General features: G+C 37.4%; 1 protein-coding gene across 1 annotated transcript in view; it reads left to right on the forward strand.

The window, feature by feature from the left end:
- The window catches only part of slit3 (slit homolog 3), a gene marked incomplete at both ends in the record, with an annotated part of 245,648 nt that overhangs the window by 216,399 nt on the left and 12,131 nt on the right, over positions 1-17,118 (forward strand). Inside the window, 6 exons of the mRNA XM_079250218.1 lie at positions 3,210-3,307; positions 6,628-6,767; positions 9,539-9,632; positions 11,391-11,528; positions 12,114-12,354; positions 15,583-15,713. Coding sequence (XP_079106344.1) covers positions 3,210-3,307; positions 6,628-6,767; positions 9,539-9,632; positions 11,391-11,528; positions 12,114-12,354; positions 15,583-15,713 — 842 coding nt within the window. The remainder of the gene's footprint in view (positions 1-3,209; positions 3,308-6,627; positions 6,768-9,538; positions 9,633-11,390; positions 11,529-12,113; positions 12,355-15,582; positions 15,714-17,118) is intronic.

Here is a 17,118-nt window from a genome sequence, read left to right on the forward strand (position 1 = left end):
TAGTATTGCTCAAGAAAATCACAAAGAAAATTAGTATTGCAGCGCAGTGTTAATGCTTTTTGTTAAAAACTGTAGTGCGTATGATTTCAGGGCAGACTTCAACGTGATGAAGGATTAAGAGTAGAGACTGTATTTTAATCTTGCACAGTGTATTTATAACCTTAATGGGTCGCAAAGTATACCTGATGGCAGGGTTTTGCTGTCATTACCAGGTTTAGAACTTATGTCAGCACAGTTAGTTTATTTATTTATTTATTTATTTATTTATAGAAGATTAGATTTAGTGGAAATGGATGATGAACATGAGATGTTGCATCTGGTGACTTTTAAACTGTCATATCAAAGTTCCTATTCAGCACAATTACATAAAGATCACCAATGCATCTTAAGTGATGACTACTTCATGTCTTACCATTTAAATACTTTATACTTTTATGGCAATGTATTTATAACCATAACAGATTTATGTGCAGTAAAATGAAAACAAAACAAAAGCAAAGCAACAAGAATTGTGAGCATATAATGACATATTTTTAGTAAGTTCATACTAATGTTGATGGAGAGAAAATGTTGACAAAAATGAACAGAGTTCATTTTTCATCAAATCCTCCCATCATCCTGTTATGTGTGATTTGCAGCATTATTAAGTTTGGTGAATACTGTGTCAAGAAGATATCTTCGAGATGGGACTTCAAAGTGTATCTTAGCGCCAAAGTAGGCAACAAACTGGAGCAGCGCTGGTTGTAGCACTAAATATGGATGCAAATCCCTAGCAGTAGAATTTGTGACAGAGTTTGTAATTTGCTACGCCCTTTCAGAGCTGGGATGCAGCTTTTTGACATCCATCGCTTGATGGTCCTTTGGTTGGCAGCAGCTGGTTGTTTTTCATCTTTCTCTGCTGGAAAGCTGTCATGCTGTTTCTCATGTTTGTCATGCTTCCAAAACACTTTAGTTTGACTTCATAGTGTCTCCATATGCTACGGCTCTAAATGCGTAATGTGCTGGCCATACCGTCCACACTTAAGATTGTCCAGGCCTTTGAAAAAAAAAAAAAAAATTATAGAAACATAATTTACACACACACACAAAAAAAATACATATTTATATATATATATATATATATATATATATATATATATATATATATATATATATATATATATATATATATATATATATATATATATATATATATATATATATACATATATATATAATATATATGTGTAAGATATATATATAAGAATTATAGAAACATAATTTACATATATATAAATATATATATATATATATATATGTATATATATATATATATATATATATATATATATATATATATATAGATAGATAGATAGATTGATATATGATGATATATATTGATATATATATTGATATATGTTGCTATAAACCTCTTAAGTGTCTGACACGTCCGTTAGATGCTCTATGCTTCCACATCGGATTATCCTCCAGTTGTTTTCATGTCTGCAGAGAGATCATTGGGTTCAAGTCTTTGAAGAAGATCTGTGTACACGTGTATGTGTTTATGTCCGCTTGTATGCAAGCTCTTAAGATACACTTTTGATCTCATGAGATCACACACCTCACAACATTTGGGTTCGTACAGGAGGACAAAGCCTTAGAATTACTTTTAATTAAAACATCACCTCCCAAGGTCAAAGGCTGAGAAACCAGAACTGTTGTGCGTGTTTGTGTGTGTGTGTGTTTGTGTGTGTGGGTGTGTGTGCGTGCAAATGTGATGGTGGTGTGCTTGTGGGTTTCTACATGGCTGTGATTATGTTTTTTTCCTCTTTTCTCTGTTGGTGTCCACTGGGATAAAGTTAATTAAAATGTGTTTGTCAAATAAGTAGTAGCAATGAAAAGAAGGAAGAGGGTTAGATAGAGAAGGGAGACAGAGAAGGGTGTGAGAAATTTAACCACAGGGGAAAGTGAGAATGATGGAAAGAGCAGAAAATCAGAGAAAAGAGGGAGAGATGTTATAAAAAAAAAACAAAAAAAAAACAAAACATGGTGGGTGTAAAGACAAACAAAAACAGCAACAAAGAAGCAGCAGTGAAGAGAAAAGTGAATGAAAGTGAGCATGAATAAAATGCAAGTAGAAAAAAAAGAAAAGAAGGAAATAATGAAGATGGATGGAGAACAAAAGCAAGATTACTTTTTTTTGGCTGTGATCAGAGGAAGTGGATGTGATGAGGCCAAAGGTTTTCCTAGTTTCCTATAGCTGCAGGTTTGGATGTAGAAGGGTGTGTGTGAGTCTGTGTACAGTAGTGCTCAGATACAATACAGTTTTTAGTGAAAGCTGTTTATCTGGACAATGAACAAGATGGATGCATCAAACTGAAAGATCTCCACATACTAGTTCTCTTGGTAAAGCATCCTTACACATCCAACACAGCCATGACTCCTGGCTTAAATTATGTTTAGCACTCACAACTCAAAAATATAGTATGTCATTAGTATGTTTGAAAAAAGTATAATAGTACTTAAACAATATAAAAAAAGAATTGAGTGGATCATCATATTCAGGTTGTTTTGTCAGTTAAGTCCGTTTATTTTTCCTTCATAGCGTCTGCTGCATCAAAGCAACTTTAGCTGCTTTGTTAAATTATGTGCACATGATCTGTATGTGTCAGATTCACAGATTCTGCAAGCTTATTTATATCAGAATATCCATGATTTTACATGTATTCATCATTTATTCATCAGGCTTCATGCATGTAGCCAATACTTTTGCTGCTGTTTCTCGAGTGAAAGAAAGAAAAATAAGCATTCAACAATTTTGTGCAGTTGCTTTGTAAGCAGATACTGTTTAAACGTTTCTTTCCACTAATTTTAAAACATTCAAACCAGTTATCTCAGTTTAATTCCTTTGAGGAAAAGTTAAGCTTTTTTTTCCCACTTTTTACATATTTTTATGGTCACATGGTCAGAAATAAGTTTCAGTTTCAGTTACTGTTTTAAAGAACCTGATTAATCACATGTGAATAACTCCAATGTCTGCTTTGGAGAGTCATGGGAGATTTTCTGCTTTTCTTGTAAGTGTTGATTAAAGGAGACGGTTTGAAGCCAGTGAAAAATGTAAAATGAAATCGCTGATGAAAGAAGTTTTTGTTTGAACAGAAGTAGAAGAGAAATCAGTTAAACACAGATATTAATCTCTTGGCTCGACGTTGTCCTTTTCTGTCTTCCAGGGTCAAGACTGTGAAATGCCCATCAACGCATGCATCAGTATCCCTTGCCTAAACGGAGGAACCTGCCACATTCAGCCAGGCCATGAAGACCAATTTAGGTACAGCAACTTTTGATTCATATGTAAACTCTCATATAAAACATAATGAATAAATAAAAAAAAAATATATATATATATACATATATATATATAAATATATATACACACATATATATATATATATATATATATATATATATATATATATATATATATATATATATAATTTCCTTTATTACATATCTTGTCTGAGTGGAAAAACATTAGGGTCTTTTTTGTTAAAGAAAATGCTTTATGATCCTTTAAGTTATCAATTGAATCTGATTTGGCTTTTCCTTCTGTTTCTATTATTTCAAGACATGTTAAGAACACCTCTGTGTTTTCTCACCCAAAGGGAAAATGAACTCTGCTTGGTGCACAGTGTGATTGCAGTGGATGGTCTAGGTTCACTGCACAATGCATTTCCCAAGATATCAAGTTAACCTTATGAAGTGTTTTTCTGCCTGTGTGTGTGTGTGTGTGTGTGTGTGTGTGTGTGTTAAGCTGAGACGAGAGGGAATCTCTAATCAGATCAGAAAAAGATTTGTGCTACCAACCTAATTAAATTTAAAATTAATTTAAATTAACTAACATGAACATATTTTAGCAAAGATTTGCTAAAGCTGTCTCATTACATGCACGTTTTATAAAGAATATCTGTGATGGGACTTGACTCTTTTCCTTTTTAATCAATGTCTTCATGTTCTAAATCTGTGCATGTCTTCTCTCTATTCACCTATGTTCACAAAAAGAGAGCATATGGCCAATACCAGCTGCTTTTCAAGAATGTCTGCTTTACATTCACACAGTTTTATACGTTCACACCTGGGAGCTGCCCAACATAATCACAGTGTTTGACTCCCGGCTGCAGAGCGGCTCCACCGGAGACATCAGGGGTCAAGAGCCTCTGAGTGGCAGCTGCTGAGGGAGTGCAGACACATTCAGTTTCCTCACTAACTTCGATCAGCTCATCCAGAATTTCTGACAGATTTCTTACCTCTGTCTCGGGAAACTCGAAAGTTCTTTGTTAAATTTCTTTACAGAAATCTTGGCAAGGAGATAAAAAATGTAACATTGTGTTATTCCGCCAATCATCTCATATTTAATCCCTTATGCATTACAAAACCACAACAAAAGTGTTGAGGTTACAATTTTTCTAAGACAACATCTGAGCTGGAAGCAGACCACAGACCTAAAGCAACCAAAACAGTCAACAAGTATTTATAAATGAGATTGATTGAAATAGGCCATATGTAGGATGACTTTTTTATATGATGCATTGGTTACAAAATAGTTTTTCTGCCATTAAATTGAACCAAACCACATCAAACTTTTTAAATGAATTTCCTAAAAGTCCCAGATGATCCAGCTGTTTTTGTTGGATTTAAAAAAAAAAAAAAACAAAGCTCCAATCTCCCTGTTTAATAACTGCCCATATGTACTGTATTTGTGTGTGTGTCAGCAGAGCCGTCCATGACTGTGCCTGTCTAGACAATCGCTGTCATTTCAGAGTCTCCCTTTGTCTAAGGTTTCTGACAAACAGCAACTATAATTGAAAGAATTGTCATTAATATCTTTCTACCAGATTTGCGTCCCCCCCGACCCTCTTAACAAGGCCTTTGCCCTTTGAAAAGCTTTTATACAAGTCTGGCCTTTCACATGCTGGAGTGGTAATGCTATTATAGGTCTCTTTACCCTTTACTGGTCTTGTCTTAATGATAATACCAATACAGGTAGATACTTCTGTGAGAGACCAGGCTATGATCAGGGGAGATCCAGAGGGAGGGCATAACCAGGACCCTTTGACATTCTAACATGTTATTCAATCAGCCAGGGATACTTAATAAGTCCAATTAGATTGTCTCATAGCAGAAACCCATTTGTCAAATGATATAATTTAAATGTCAGGACGGGGATTTGATTGGTGGAACTGTGATCCCTGACCTTGTCAGTCCCAGTAGTGCTCTTTGTTTCTCAGATAATCTTTTTTTTTTTTTTTTTCCTGCTGCTATTTTTCTTTGGTTTCAGTCTGTATCCCTGTATCCTGTCAGACTGTTTTATCCATTCCTTTCAAGTGGCTGAAAATTTCAAAGAAATTTATTTAAAATTGTACATATTTGTCAGATAAAGTACGGAATTATGAGTCAGGTTGTATTTACTAACTGAGCACCAAGTAAATCTGTACTGAAACCGATTTTAGAGTCACACCATCCTGCATCAGCATCCACACAGTGTGTTGCTTCTGTAATTATTGTTTCTGAAGTTATAAGTTTATTTATGAAAACTGCTCCGATACTGTCACCGAGGCCCAGCAATTCTCCTTGTATCTCAGGCACAGAATTTGTTTTGTGGTCATTAAGCCCCTTCTAAAGTCAGTGCAGCTGGATGTGAACCCAAACGATGAGGCAGACTGGGTGGAATAGCTGACTATCATATGTGGGAGGACAGAACAAACAAGATAAGCGCTGGCGTGGGAAAAAGTCTGTTAGGCAACAAAGTCTGATTAGAAAGAAACAAAAACCACTGTAGAATAATCATTTTTGGATACAATCAATAATTATATAATGCTTTGTCTGTGTAGGTCGATTACTTCCAATTACTTGTGTTCAGGTCAGTTTACAATCTGTGTTTTCACTGCAAAAATCTTTCTTTTTATTCAGTCAACGGCGCTAAACTTGGTTTAACAGACAGAGCATGTTGCAGATACGAAGGGAGGATTTCACTTAATTCTTCTGTTTTAAATGACTGTTCCTGTTTGGTAATAAGTACTAAAAGTTAACCTGACGGACATGTAAACGCTAGGAAGAGATGGAAGAGATAAGGGGGCAGGGATAATATAGAAGATGAAAAAAAATGTTGTTTCTTTTTTCATTTAAGTATTTTTTATATATTCATGGAAAACACCCACTCACTTGGTCATCATTTTCTTTATTTTTCATAAAATTTTAGAATCTTTAACTTTTGCAAACAGAGATAACATGGATGAAGCCTCATGTTCTACATTTTGTGCAGACTGTTGGCTTTATAGTTTGCTGCAGGGAGAGTTAAAACTTTGATAAGCAATATCAATAGTTAATTATGGCTATAAAAGGAGACGTGAAATGGAGTCCACTAAATATAGATGTTCTATCAGTCCAGTGGTGTGTATGCACTTACACGCTACAAAGGATAAAGCTTAAATACAAAATTAAGCCAAAGCTATTAATTACAAGACAATTAAAATCAAAGTGTAGTGGAATAAATTAATTTTCATGCTCACAAGTCTGTTGCTACAGGAGTGTGTGATCTGACCTGCACCAGATATGGTGTAATAATGCACATTTGTGCATGTTTGTGTGCAGCTGTGTGTGTCCAGCTGGTTTTGAGGGTCCACATTGTGAGATAAACCCAGATGATTGTGAAGACAACGACTGTGAGAACAACTCCACCTGCATCGACGGGGTCAACAACTACACCTGCATCTGTCCACCCAACTACACAGGTAGACACACACAATCACATGTCACTCCACATTGTTTGTTCCTATTCTGAAATATTCCTGAAACCTTCAGTCCTTCCCCATGAGACACCGCATATGTCACCAAGTCTCAACACACACACCCACACACACTCGCATACAGAATCTTATTTTCCACTTTACTGGATGGGAAGTTAGTAATAAGACAGCTTCTCTGCAGTGACCTGAAACTGTTCCTGCAGGAGGTTTAAAGAGCAATCACACTGGAGAGAAGGTGAATGAGTGTAACAGCGAAATTGCAAAGTGTTCGGGGGGAGATGGAAAAATAGAGCGAGGAAGGGAAAGGTCAGTGACGGAGTGATACAGGCCAGAAGCAGTCAAAGAGAGAAATCGACCCAACTTGGAGAAGTCCAACAAGTAGAAGCTAAACTGCTGACTGGGAAATCAAGTTTGTTTTTTGTTTTTTTCTGTCTGCGCCTGTATCTTCTAACATACACACACATCAAGTCCTTTCAAACACTGGACCTCAGTCAATATACACAAACACACTCGCCAGCACACACACCAGTCATTAACATTGTTGGCATTGACGATCCACACTCCCTGCCAGTCACTGTTCCACATACAGCTGTTGCATGCACACACACACACACACACACACACACACACACACACACACACACACACACACAGCTGACTCCTTTGGCTCTGATCCTCCACAGAGCTCAGTGAACCACAGCATAATCATCAGGTGTCACATTAAGAGGACAGTCCTTCACTTCTCCAAACTCAGCATCCGGGAATGTCACATCATATTTGTACCACAGAGATTTAATACCTCGAGACCTTTTTAATGCCTCATTTAGGGTTTCTACAAAGTTTTCAGTAAGTGAAATGTCAGGTTGTGTATTAGATTATGTGGAAGATATCTTGTGTGCAAATGAATTAAGAAAAAAATAATTGGCAAAAAATATTCTGTGCTGTCATCAAGGTTGCTGACATTGTATCAGGGAGGTTTTGTCATATTAGTTGCACTGGGCCAGTTGAACATGTTTCCTCTATATGAATAAAAGAATTCTATTATAATTTAAATTAACCAACTATGATACCGATGATGTAGTTTTTGTAGTTATCTGCTGAAATAAGCACTCTTACTATAACCCTGCTCTACACAATGTTCCATTTGTAATAGGATGTCATACGTTACAGAACTTTGCACATCAAATAATGATAATTTATTGTTTTATTTTGCTGACATAGCAGAAGCGAAAGTTGTTGCACAGCCAAGTTTAATATGACGTTTGAAAAAGCAAATAGTCCTGCAATATAGACAAAAAGTTTAGGCGAAAATTTGGTGTGTGTACAGGCTAATGACCAACTTTAGCTACTGTTTTTACATGTGGAAAAGACTTTTTTTTTTTTTTTTTTTTTTTTTTTTTTTTTTTTAAAGTAAAGAACTTTTCTAGGGTTTAAAAACAAGGAAGTTTATTAACATAGAATTTAGCAAAATTTAGTAAAATGGCAGATACCATTTTACTTTCTTTTTGCATGCTAGGACTTTTTATATATATATATATATATATATATATATATATATATATATATATATATATATATATATATATATATATATATATATATATATAACATTTTATACTTGAATGTGAGAATGTGGCTTTAGAAAAAATCAAATAACCATTTTGCATCAGAAAAAAAACTTTTATAAAGATCAAATTTGACAAAAGATTAAATAAAAATCTCTGAGTCGGTCAGTGCTTGACAAAAACTGTGATTTTATTAGTACTGTCTTAACAGCAAGTTGTCTTCATAAATCTGCTGTGTTGCTTTATGACACAAATCCTGCTTTACAAACTGTCCAATGAAAACAATCTCTGTGTGAAGGGAAAATTCTAAGGTTACAGGATAATTCCAGTGTTTTTATTAATTTATCTATAAAGCTATCTTATTTGTGTGTGATAGTTTGTGCAGGTATAACAGGTGGTTTGGTGAATACTGGCATCTTCATGTGTTCACAGTGTAAAACTGTCTCCTTGGGGAGTGAAATTTACTTTTGCAGCTCACTGTTTTGTCCGTGCAGCTCAAAGAATTGCACAAGACAAAAAATAAAGCGTGACTCAGAGCACCATGACTTAAAGGAGGCTGTTGGAGGCAAACAGGGTGGGAGTGAAGCAGCAGGATTAGATTAAAGCCAAAAGAGAAGGATGGAAATGTGCTTGACCTTTCTCAGCGCCCCCACCCCACATCCTCACATCTTATGACCAACTTTAGCTACTGTTTTTACATCCACAGTTAACCCTGCTCACCTTTTAAGCATGTGGTGTATGTGTGTACATCTGTGAACAGACACTACTTCAGATAAACCACCGCCCTCTCCACCAACTCTGAGAAAAAGCTGATTGCGCTGTTTTCTGTGTATGAGCAGATGTGAGGTCTTAAACATGATATAAACGCAAATATAAATGATCTTTTTACAACCCTTGTTCACTACTTTACATTCCTTTTTTTTTTTCTTGCTGTCATTTGAAGCTAACAAGGAGTAAATATGAAAAAGGTTAGTTCCTCCCGGTCTCTTTTAATCTTCAGTTTTTCTGACGAAGTTTAATTTCCAAGCTCCCCACCCACCCACACGCACACACACATTCTCACAGTTCAAGTCACTGTGCTTAGATGGTGCTACAATGTATTTAAAACAGAAGCAAATCCCAAATTCAGCTGTTGCGTTCAGACTGCATCATAGCCAGAAAATCAAATGAATTTTCTTTCTTTCTCACAAGGTGATCTGTGTGAAGAGGTTGTTGACCCCTGTCTCAGCGGCTTTGACCCCTGCCAGCATGACTCCAAGTGCGTCCATGTTGGCCGCAGTTACAGGTGAGCAAATAATTCAGCAAAGATCGGCATCCAGTCTAGTTGGAGGTCACATCAGTCTGAAGGGGAGAAGTGAGGTCAGAAAGTTTAAAACTTTGTGGCACAAGATAAAATTTTACTGCCCTCCGTTGCAGTGTCCAGGCGTTTTGAAAGGTGTTGGTATGTGCTATACATATGTAATGCATAAAAAGGTGCATTCTTCTGTGTTTGAATCAGTAAATTTAAGTGGAGCACTTAAGGAAAAAAACTATCTTTCATGTCATCCAAGTTGTGCTTTTTGTATTGTAACATTGAGACTAAACCATCATAAACCTTTCCATGAGACAACATGTAAACTATAGAATTATATTTTCAGATTAGATGCAACATCTGGACTTGAAATAGTGAAACATTTTACATAATTTTTTTTTTTTTCTTGGGCTTGATTGCACCTTTTCTCAGTCATCTGTGTTGATATGCACTCTTGTACTTTCAAATGAAGTGTGTTTGTAGCAAACGCTGTCCGGTGCTGAGGGTTAAAGCCTTGGAAATTTTCCTGAAAGACAATTTGCTCTTAAGGGCCTTTTCTGGTTACATTCCAGCAACCAGATCCTTGTGGGAAAGAATGTTGCTTTATAATTATTATACCATTGTTGTTTAGCATGTGAGAAGTTAAAGTTAGGATCTATTGCTTAAAGGAGTGCAAAAATCAAATTAAAAAATTGAAAATTGGGATTTTTTTTGCTTCACAATTTTAAAATAACTTTTTTTGTTTAAAAATTGAATTTTTTTTTATTCAATTAAATAAAATTAATTCAATATAAAAAATTTTGTCATTTTTATTGTTTTTATTGATCTTTTTACTTGTCTTCTTGGGCATTATAGCAGCAGAATGATGGTCTGGCTACTGTGTTGTTTTTTTCTAACTGATTTCAAGAAAAATGATGAGCAAAAAAAGAAAAGTTTTTTTTGTTCTTAATCTACAAAAATCAACAATATCGAACAATTGTGAGAATCTCAATTTAAATTAAATCGGCTCCCAAAAAAATTGGAATCGAATCGAATCTGGACAAAAGCATGTCGTCTCAGCCCTAAGTGCTTATGTGTCCCACTTTTTTTTATTCTTTTTATTTCAACCAGTAACCATACAGTCATGGCACATCTGCTTGGAAAGCTTCTACTCTGACTCAAAAAATGCATTTCTATCTATAATAGCATTCAGCTTTAGTCCTATAATGTAGACACACAAACTACCTTTAATAGTTAGAAGATGTGTGAAAAAGTTTGTCTGAAAGCACCAAAAGGTGCCAAATCATTTTCTACAATAATCTTCCCTTCAGCCAATGTGGTTTGGTACAATCCCGAAGAGTCTAAAGCTGCAGTTTGTACAAAAAGCTTTTGCCTCCTAACTTCAGCTCCTATATTTTAATCCCCAACTCTACAAAAAAAATGCAGTTTTATGGTTTTCAGCAGCTTAGTACACACAGGCTGTAAATGTCACTTTTGGTTGCGCTAACCTAAGATCTCTGATCAAATGACATACTTTTAGACCAATAGCTTGCAAATGTCAGGGAAACTCATGATTAAATACGTGAAGCGTACACATTCCTGATTGATCTTCACCATAAAACTTTATCAGTATAAACTTTGCTTTACTGCTCAGAAACATGTTTTCTCACTTGAACACACTGTAACGAGGACCAAAGTGTCAACTCTTTGTCAACTCAGCCACAAGTAATCATGAGGTAGACTAATCCGATCCATATTTCCCTGTCACTCTAGGTGCGAGTGTTTACCAGGCTATGTGGGCCAACACTGTGAGCAGGACTATAATGACTGTTTGGAGAATAAATGTCAACACGGTGCAGAGTGTGTGGATGCTGTCAACGGCTATACCTGCGTCTGTAAAGAGGGTTTCAGGTGAGAGACGTGGAAGCAGCTCAGACACAGACACAGTCAAGCACCACAGGGCCAGACTGGGAGGAAAATGCAGATGGCACTTCATAATCAGACACTTGACTGTTTCGACCTACTGAGTGCATGTGCGTGCTGATGTGTGTGCGTGCAGCAGATGCAGCACCATGTGGTTAATTATAGCAGAGACTGTTGGCGAGAGCGAAACAAATTCATCACAAGGGACAGAAATGGGAAAATGGAGAGAGAACGTCATGTGTAAACTGGAAACAAATAGAAAAAGGGCGACAAAGACATGAGACAAACTACTGTTTGGGCAACATTTCAGAAGTTTTTATAGATACAACAGATTCATAAGGAAACAGGGAGATGTACTGAATCTGTTTACCATGCCACACAGATAAAGTCTGTCCATTTCCTTCAGGATTATTACCTTTCTGCCTTCGCCAATCCAATTTTCTTATGTAACGCATTGAGACAAATTACTGTCCAAACACTTAACAACTTTCATCAGCAGATACAAGCACAACAAATCACCCAATTACAGCTTTATGAATAAGTTATCCTCTGTTCAATCTATTCCTTCCTCAGCGGGCTTTTCTGTGAAAACCCGCCGCCAATGATCTTACTGCAGACCAGCCCCTGCGACCAGTCGGACTGTCAGAACGGCGCCCAGTGTCTGGTGGTTGCCGGGGAACCCATCTGCCGCTGCATGCCTGGTTTCTATGGCAATAAATGTGACAAGATGGCCACTGTTCACTTCCAGGGTCGCAATGGCTACGTGGAGCTGCCAGGCACCAAGCTCCATTCAACAGCACATATTTCATTACAGGTAACCTTTGACCTCTGTACGTGCATGTGTTCAAAGAATTTCAATATTGTTCCATAATGGATAAAAGTTGTGGACATTTGCAGAAACTTGTTTAAATGTTCTGCTTCCGTTTATGAAAAATCCTACTGTGTGTTTCCTGTTACTGCACCATAATATGGAAGTACAAACAACATGTTCTGAAGTACATAGTGAAAAGTGTGCAACCGATAAAGTTGTGCTACTTGGTGACCACAAAGCTAATCTAATGTGTGCTACATCCTCCGTTTCATAGCCTCCTGAGCCTGTCTTTGCACACACACACACACACACACACACATGCTCATTCAAACAAACCATGCCTCTTGTACACCTGAGAGTTGGATCCTCGTGGAGACATAATATCTTCCTTTAGAAAAGAGAATGAAAGTGGAGAAACAAACTCAATAAAGTAGACTAATTGAAATTCACCAACTGTTTGAATCCATATGAGTTTTTGTGCATTTATGCGCTTGTGCCAGGTGCTTTCAATGTCAATGCTAAGGCTAATAAAACTCCCTGACTCAGAGGAAGGAGAGAGAAAATGAAAAGAAAGGATTAAAGGGTCACAACACCTCATACATCACAATATGCTTCTCTCTTCATCTTAAACTCTGCTCGTTTCTCTCAGTTTGCATCTTCTTTTTCTGCTCACCTGCCTGTTTTCATCTCACACACTTTTTTCCCACTTATTTCCTCTTTTCTTTTCTCTTGCTTTGTTTCCTACATCCCTCCCTCTCTTACTCCTCTCAGCCTGCTGGGATCTCTTTTTTTCGGCAGCTTGTTAGCAGGTGTTGACTTGGCTATGCTCCATTGACGCCGGAGTGTTAAGTGCTTGGCCCCGTGGCCCCATTTCCACTTGCTAGTTAGTTAGCGCTTAGCAGAGCACTCGAGCAAGTGTGACATGTCAAGTGTGTCTCTGAGAAAAGGAGTTGATTTACCTTCCTTGGACACGTGTGTATGTGTGTTCACGCAGTGGAATCTTATTTATGTTTCTTATTTTTGTTCAAATTCTTGACATATTGTGTTTGATAAAATATATATATATATATTTTTAAATTATTGTGACGAATATAATGACACATCAACTGATCATTTGCTAAATTAAGACCCCTGACATATGAAGTGAACCGTGTCACAAGGCAATCTTCTACTGGTTAACCTTGAGTCCAGAACACACACATGGATCCGGCTGCTGCTGGTTGTCACGGGTTTGACCGTCCATTTTGGGCTCAGATTGTACAAGTCATGATCTGGATATACCTCGTTGTATTGTTTCTCACAGCTCCTTCAAGTCAACTTCTCTATTTTTTGAATTTTGGAATTACATTAAATTGAATCAGCCCCTCCAAATCTGAGACCATGGTCCTAAGCCGGAATAGGGTGGATTGCCCTCTCCGGGTCGGGAGTGAGGTCCTGCCTCAAGTGGAGTAGTTTAAATATCTCGGGGTCTTGTTCACGAGTGAGGGAAGGATGGAGCGCGAGATCGACAGACGGATCGGTGCGGCATCTGCAGTAATGCGGGCTCTGCGCCGGTCTGTCGTGGTGAAGAAGGAGCTGAGCCAGAAGGCGAAGCTCTCGATTTACCAGTCGATCTACGTTCCTACCCTCACCTATGGTCATGAGCTGTGGGTCGTGACCGAAAGAACGAGATCTCGTATACAGGCGGCTGAAATGAGTTTCCTCCGCAGGGTGGCCGGGCTCACCCTTAGAGATAGGGTGAGGAGCTCAGTCATCCGGGAGGGGCTCAGAGTAGAGCCGCTGCTCCTTCGCATCGAGAGGAACCAGTTGAGGTGTCTCGGGCATCTGGTCAGGATGCCTCCTGGACGCCTCCCTGGTGAGGTGTTCCAGGCACGTCCCTCTGGGAGGAGACCCCGGGGAAGACCCAGGACACGCTGGAGGGATTATATCTCTCGGCTGGCCTGGGAACGCCTCGGGATCCCCCCCGCAGAGTTGGCAAATGTGGCTGGGGAGAGGGAAGTCTGGGCTTCCCTGCTTAGGCTGCTGCCCCCGCGACCCGACTCCGGATAAGCGGCAGAAGATGGATGGATGGACATTAAATTGAATTAAAAACACAAATAAATAATCTCACAAGAAAATGATCTAAAAGAAGTTCTAAGTTTTTGCTGCCACTTGGGGACATTTATCAGAAACATGTGGAGCAGTCTCAGCTGTTAGCTTTTTCTCAATTGCATTAGGGTGGCGTTGGTGCTTCTGTTTTGTTCTACCAACAAAAGTAGACAATAAATTGGACAAAAATGTGCTGTTAGGTAGAGTCATATTAAATGTTCTGTAAGGATGAATGTACTTTTTGTACTTCTTTGCTAATTATCATTTTTGTTGCTTTCATTTAATTTCATCTCATTTTTATTTATTTCATTCAAAACAACATAAAAATAAATACAAAATAAGACTGCCAATTAAATATGGCTTGAATGAAAAGGAGCAGAAAGAAGAGCAATATTATGATATCTGCCCCTTAATTTCATAATCATCATCTGTCCATTCTTATTATACATTTTACAATATTCACATACAGCATCCAGTTGTTCCAAATTTGCATTAATTACCCATTACATTCCTTTCTTTTAATAGCTTTGAAAGCATTTACAGAGCTTTGTTGTTCCCGGTTCACTTTTTTAGGCTCATCAGGATTCAATTAAAGTGTAACACTTGACCCAAAGCCTCAAACTTATTAAGCTAACAGAAAAATATCACAAGGGGTTGACAAGACTCCCACAATATCCCATTTCAATAAAGCATGAAGAAACCTGGAAGTCTGGGACTGGATTCATTCTGCCAGATTGAATAAGTTTTACTCAGAACATGCAACATAAATTATTTTAAAATTATGCAGCATTTGCTCAACAGTTGGATCCTGCCTGCACCGATAAAAATAAACAATCAGCATTACAGACCAATTTCCATCCATCCCTTAACAAACCGATTATTCTGATTATTGCGGGGAAGCTGGAGCCTATCCCAGCAGTCTTTGGGCGAGAGGCAGGGTACACCCTGGACAGCTCGCCAGTCCATCGCAACAGACCAATTCTTTTTTTCTAATATTTTTAGATCACAACTAAACAAATAAATCTGTATGTGCCTAAGTATCGGTTATTTTTGTTAGAACGTCACACAGTGGGTTCCTGGTCAATTATCACCTATGTGTATTATCTTTAAAAGTATTTGTGTTTATGTATTTTGTTTTTCTAGGTAGCTACAGATAAAGACAATGGTATTTTGCTGTACAAGGAGGACCACGACCCCATGGCACTGGAACTTTATCAAGGACACATACGGCTCATCTATGATGTTGCTAACTACCCACCAACCACTGTGTACAGGTAAGCCAAGCATGAGGGTAAAAAAACATTTTTCATCACAATTATTATTTATATTTACAAGTAAATAATAGTTGTGCAAAAATGCTGAGATGATCAAGTTGATGCTGAGGTTCAAGGCAGTTCAAGTGCACTTAGAAAGACGTGTGTGGAAAACACAGTTGTAACTACAGTACAAACCTCTGACATGGATTACATAAATAAAAACTCATGTATTTATTCATTAATTCCATATTCTATACAGCTTAGTCCATTTGAGGGTTGTGGGGTCATTATGTAATCCACCTCAACGGAAAAAAAAAAGCAGCATTTATTTCCATAGAAAACCTTCAAGAATGAAATCCAACGGGGATTCAAAGCAGAGCAAGGATGCTTAAATACAAACAGATTTGTGCATAGAACATACATTTACCAACAACGAAAGGCTCCAAGCGTTCAAGGACTTTTCAGTAGAGGTTGATTTGGCCACACAGATTCTTTGTTTAATGTTTGTGTCTTTTTTGGTTCACATACAGAAACACACTCTGAGTAACAGATCCCTATCAGAGACTTTTCTTCTATAAACAAACGTTAACACAGAAAAACTGCTTCACAATCCTGACTAAACAGTTCCATACTTGGGTTAAAAACAGTACATACAACGGCCCCTTTTCATTGCGTTAGTCAAGGTAGCCTTAGATGTGATGTAAAAAATGAGTCACAGTTTCATTAAATTGAATAGGCTTTAGTAAACTACAGAAATCACCAAGGTAAACCAGGAGAGGAACATGTTTTCAGTATAACGAGCTAAAAGAACTAACTTTCTAACAAGCATATGTAAGTGAGAAAAAGGCCGAAACTGATTTTGCAAATGTTTTTCAAAACGTCCATCCATATTCATAATGCAAGTATTAAATACACAGCTGTCCTGTTTCATTGAAAACATCTTGTACCACAATATCAACAGTATTTTTATGAAAACCCGGCAAAGAATAATGGTAAAGTAGTCAGTAGTCAGCATGAGAAGGATCTACATGTAATTTTGCCCTTAACTCTTTGCCAAACTCCACTTACTGCATAATTTGAAAAAATGCTACAAAAGTGGCAGAGTGCAGCACGCATGTTTTTATTATAAAGAGCTCAAGAACTTTAATAAACAAAAGTTGCAATAAAGAAAAAGCCAAGCTTTAACAAAACAATACAAATTCACAGTTCAAAGCTTTCTTGTGTGGTGCATATGTGATTAATTTCTGTTTCTCTGGGCCAAGAAAACTGACTGAAAGGAGAATCAAAGGATCTAAAACTGAGTAAAAAAAAAAAAAAGATTGCTGGAGATATAGGACTGGCTGCCTTTGTCATGAGGCAGAGATGTCCATGTTTGTCTGCTGTTAAGTGTCTCCAATTGATTCTGTCTGTGTCTCTTAGTCGT

Source organism: Telmatherina bonti (assembly GCF_933228915.1).
Source record: "Telmatherina bonti genome assembly, chromosome: 12".
NCBI classification, from domain to species: domain Eukaryota; kingdom Metazoa; phylum Chordata; class Actinopteri; order Atheriniformes; family Telmatherinidae; genus Telmatherina; species Telmatherina bonti.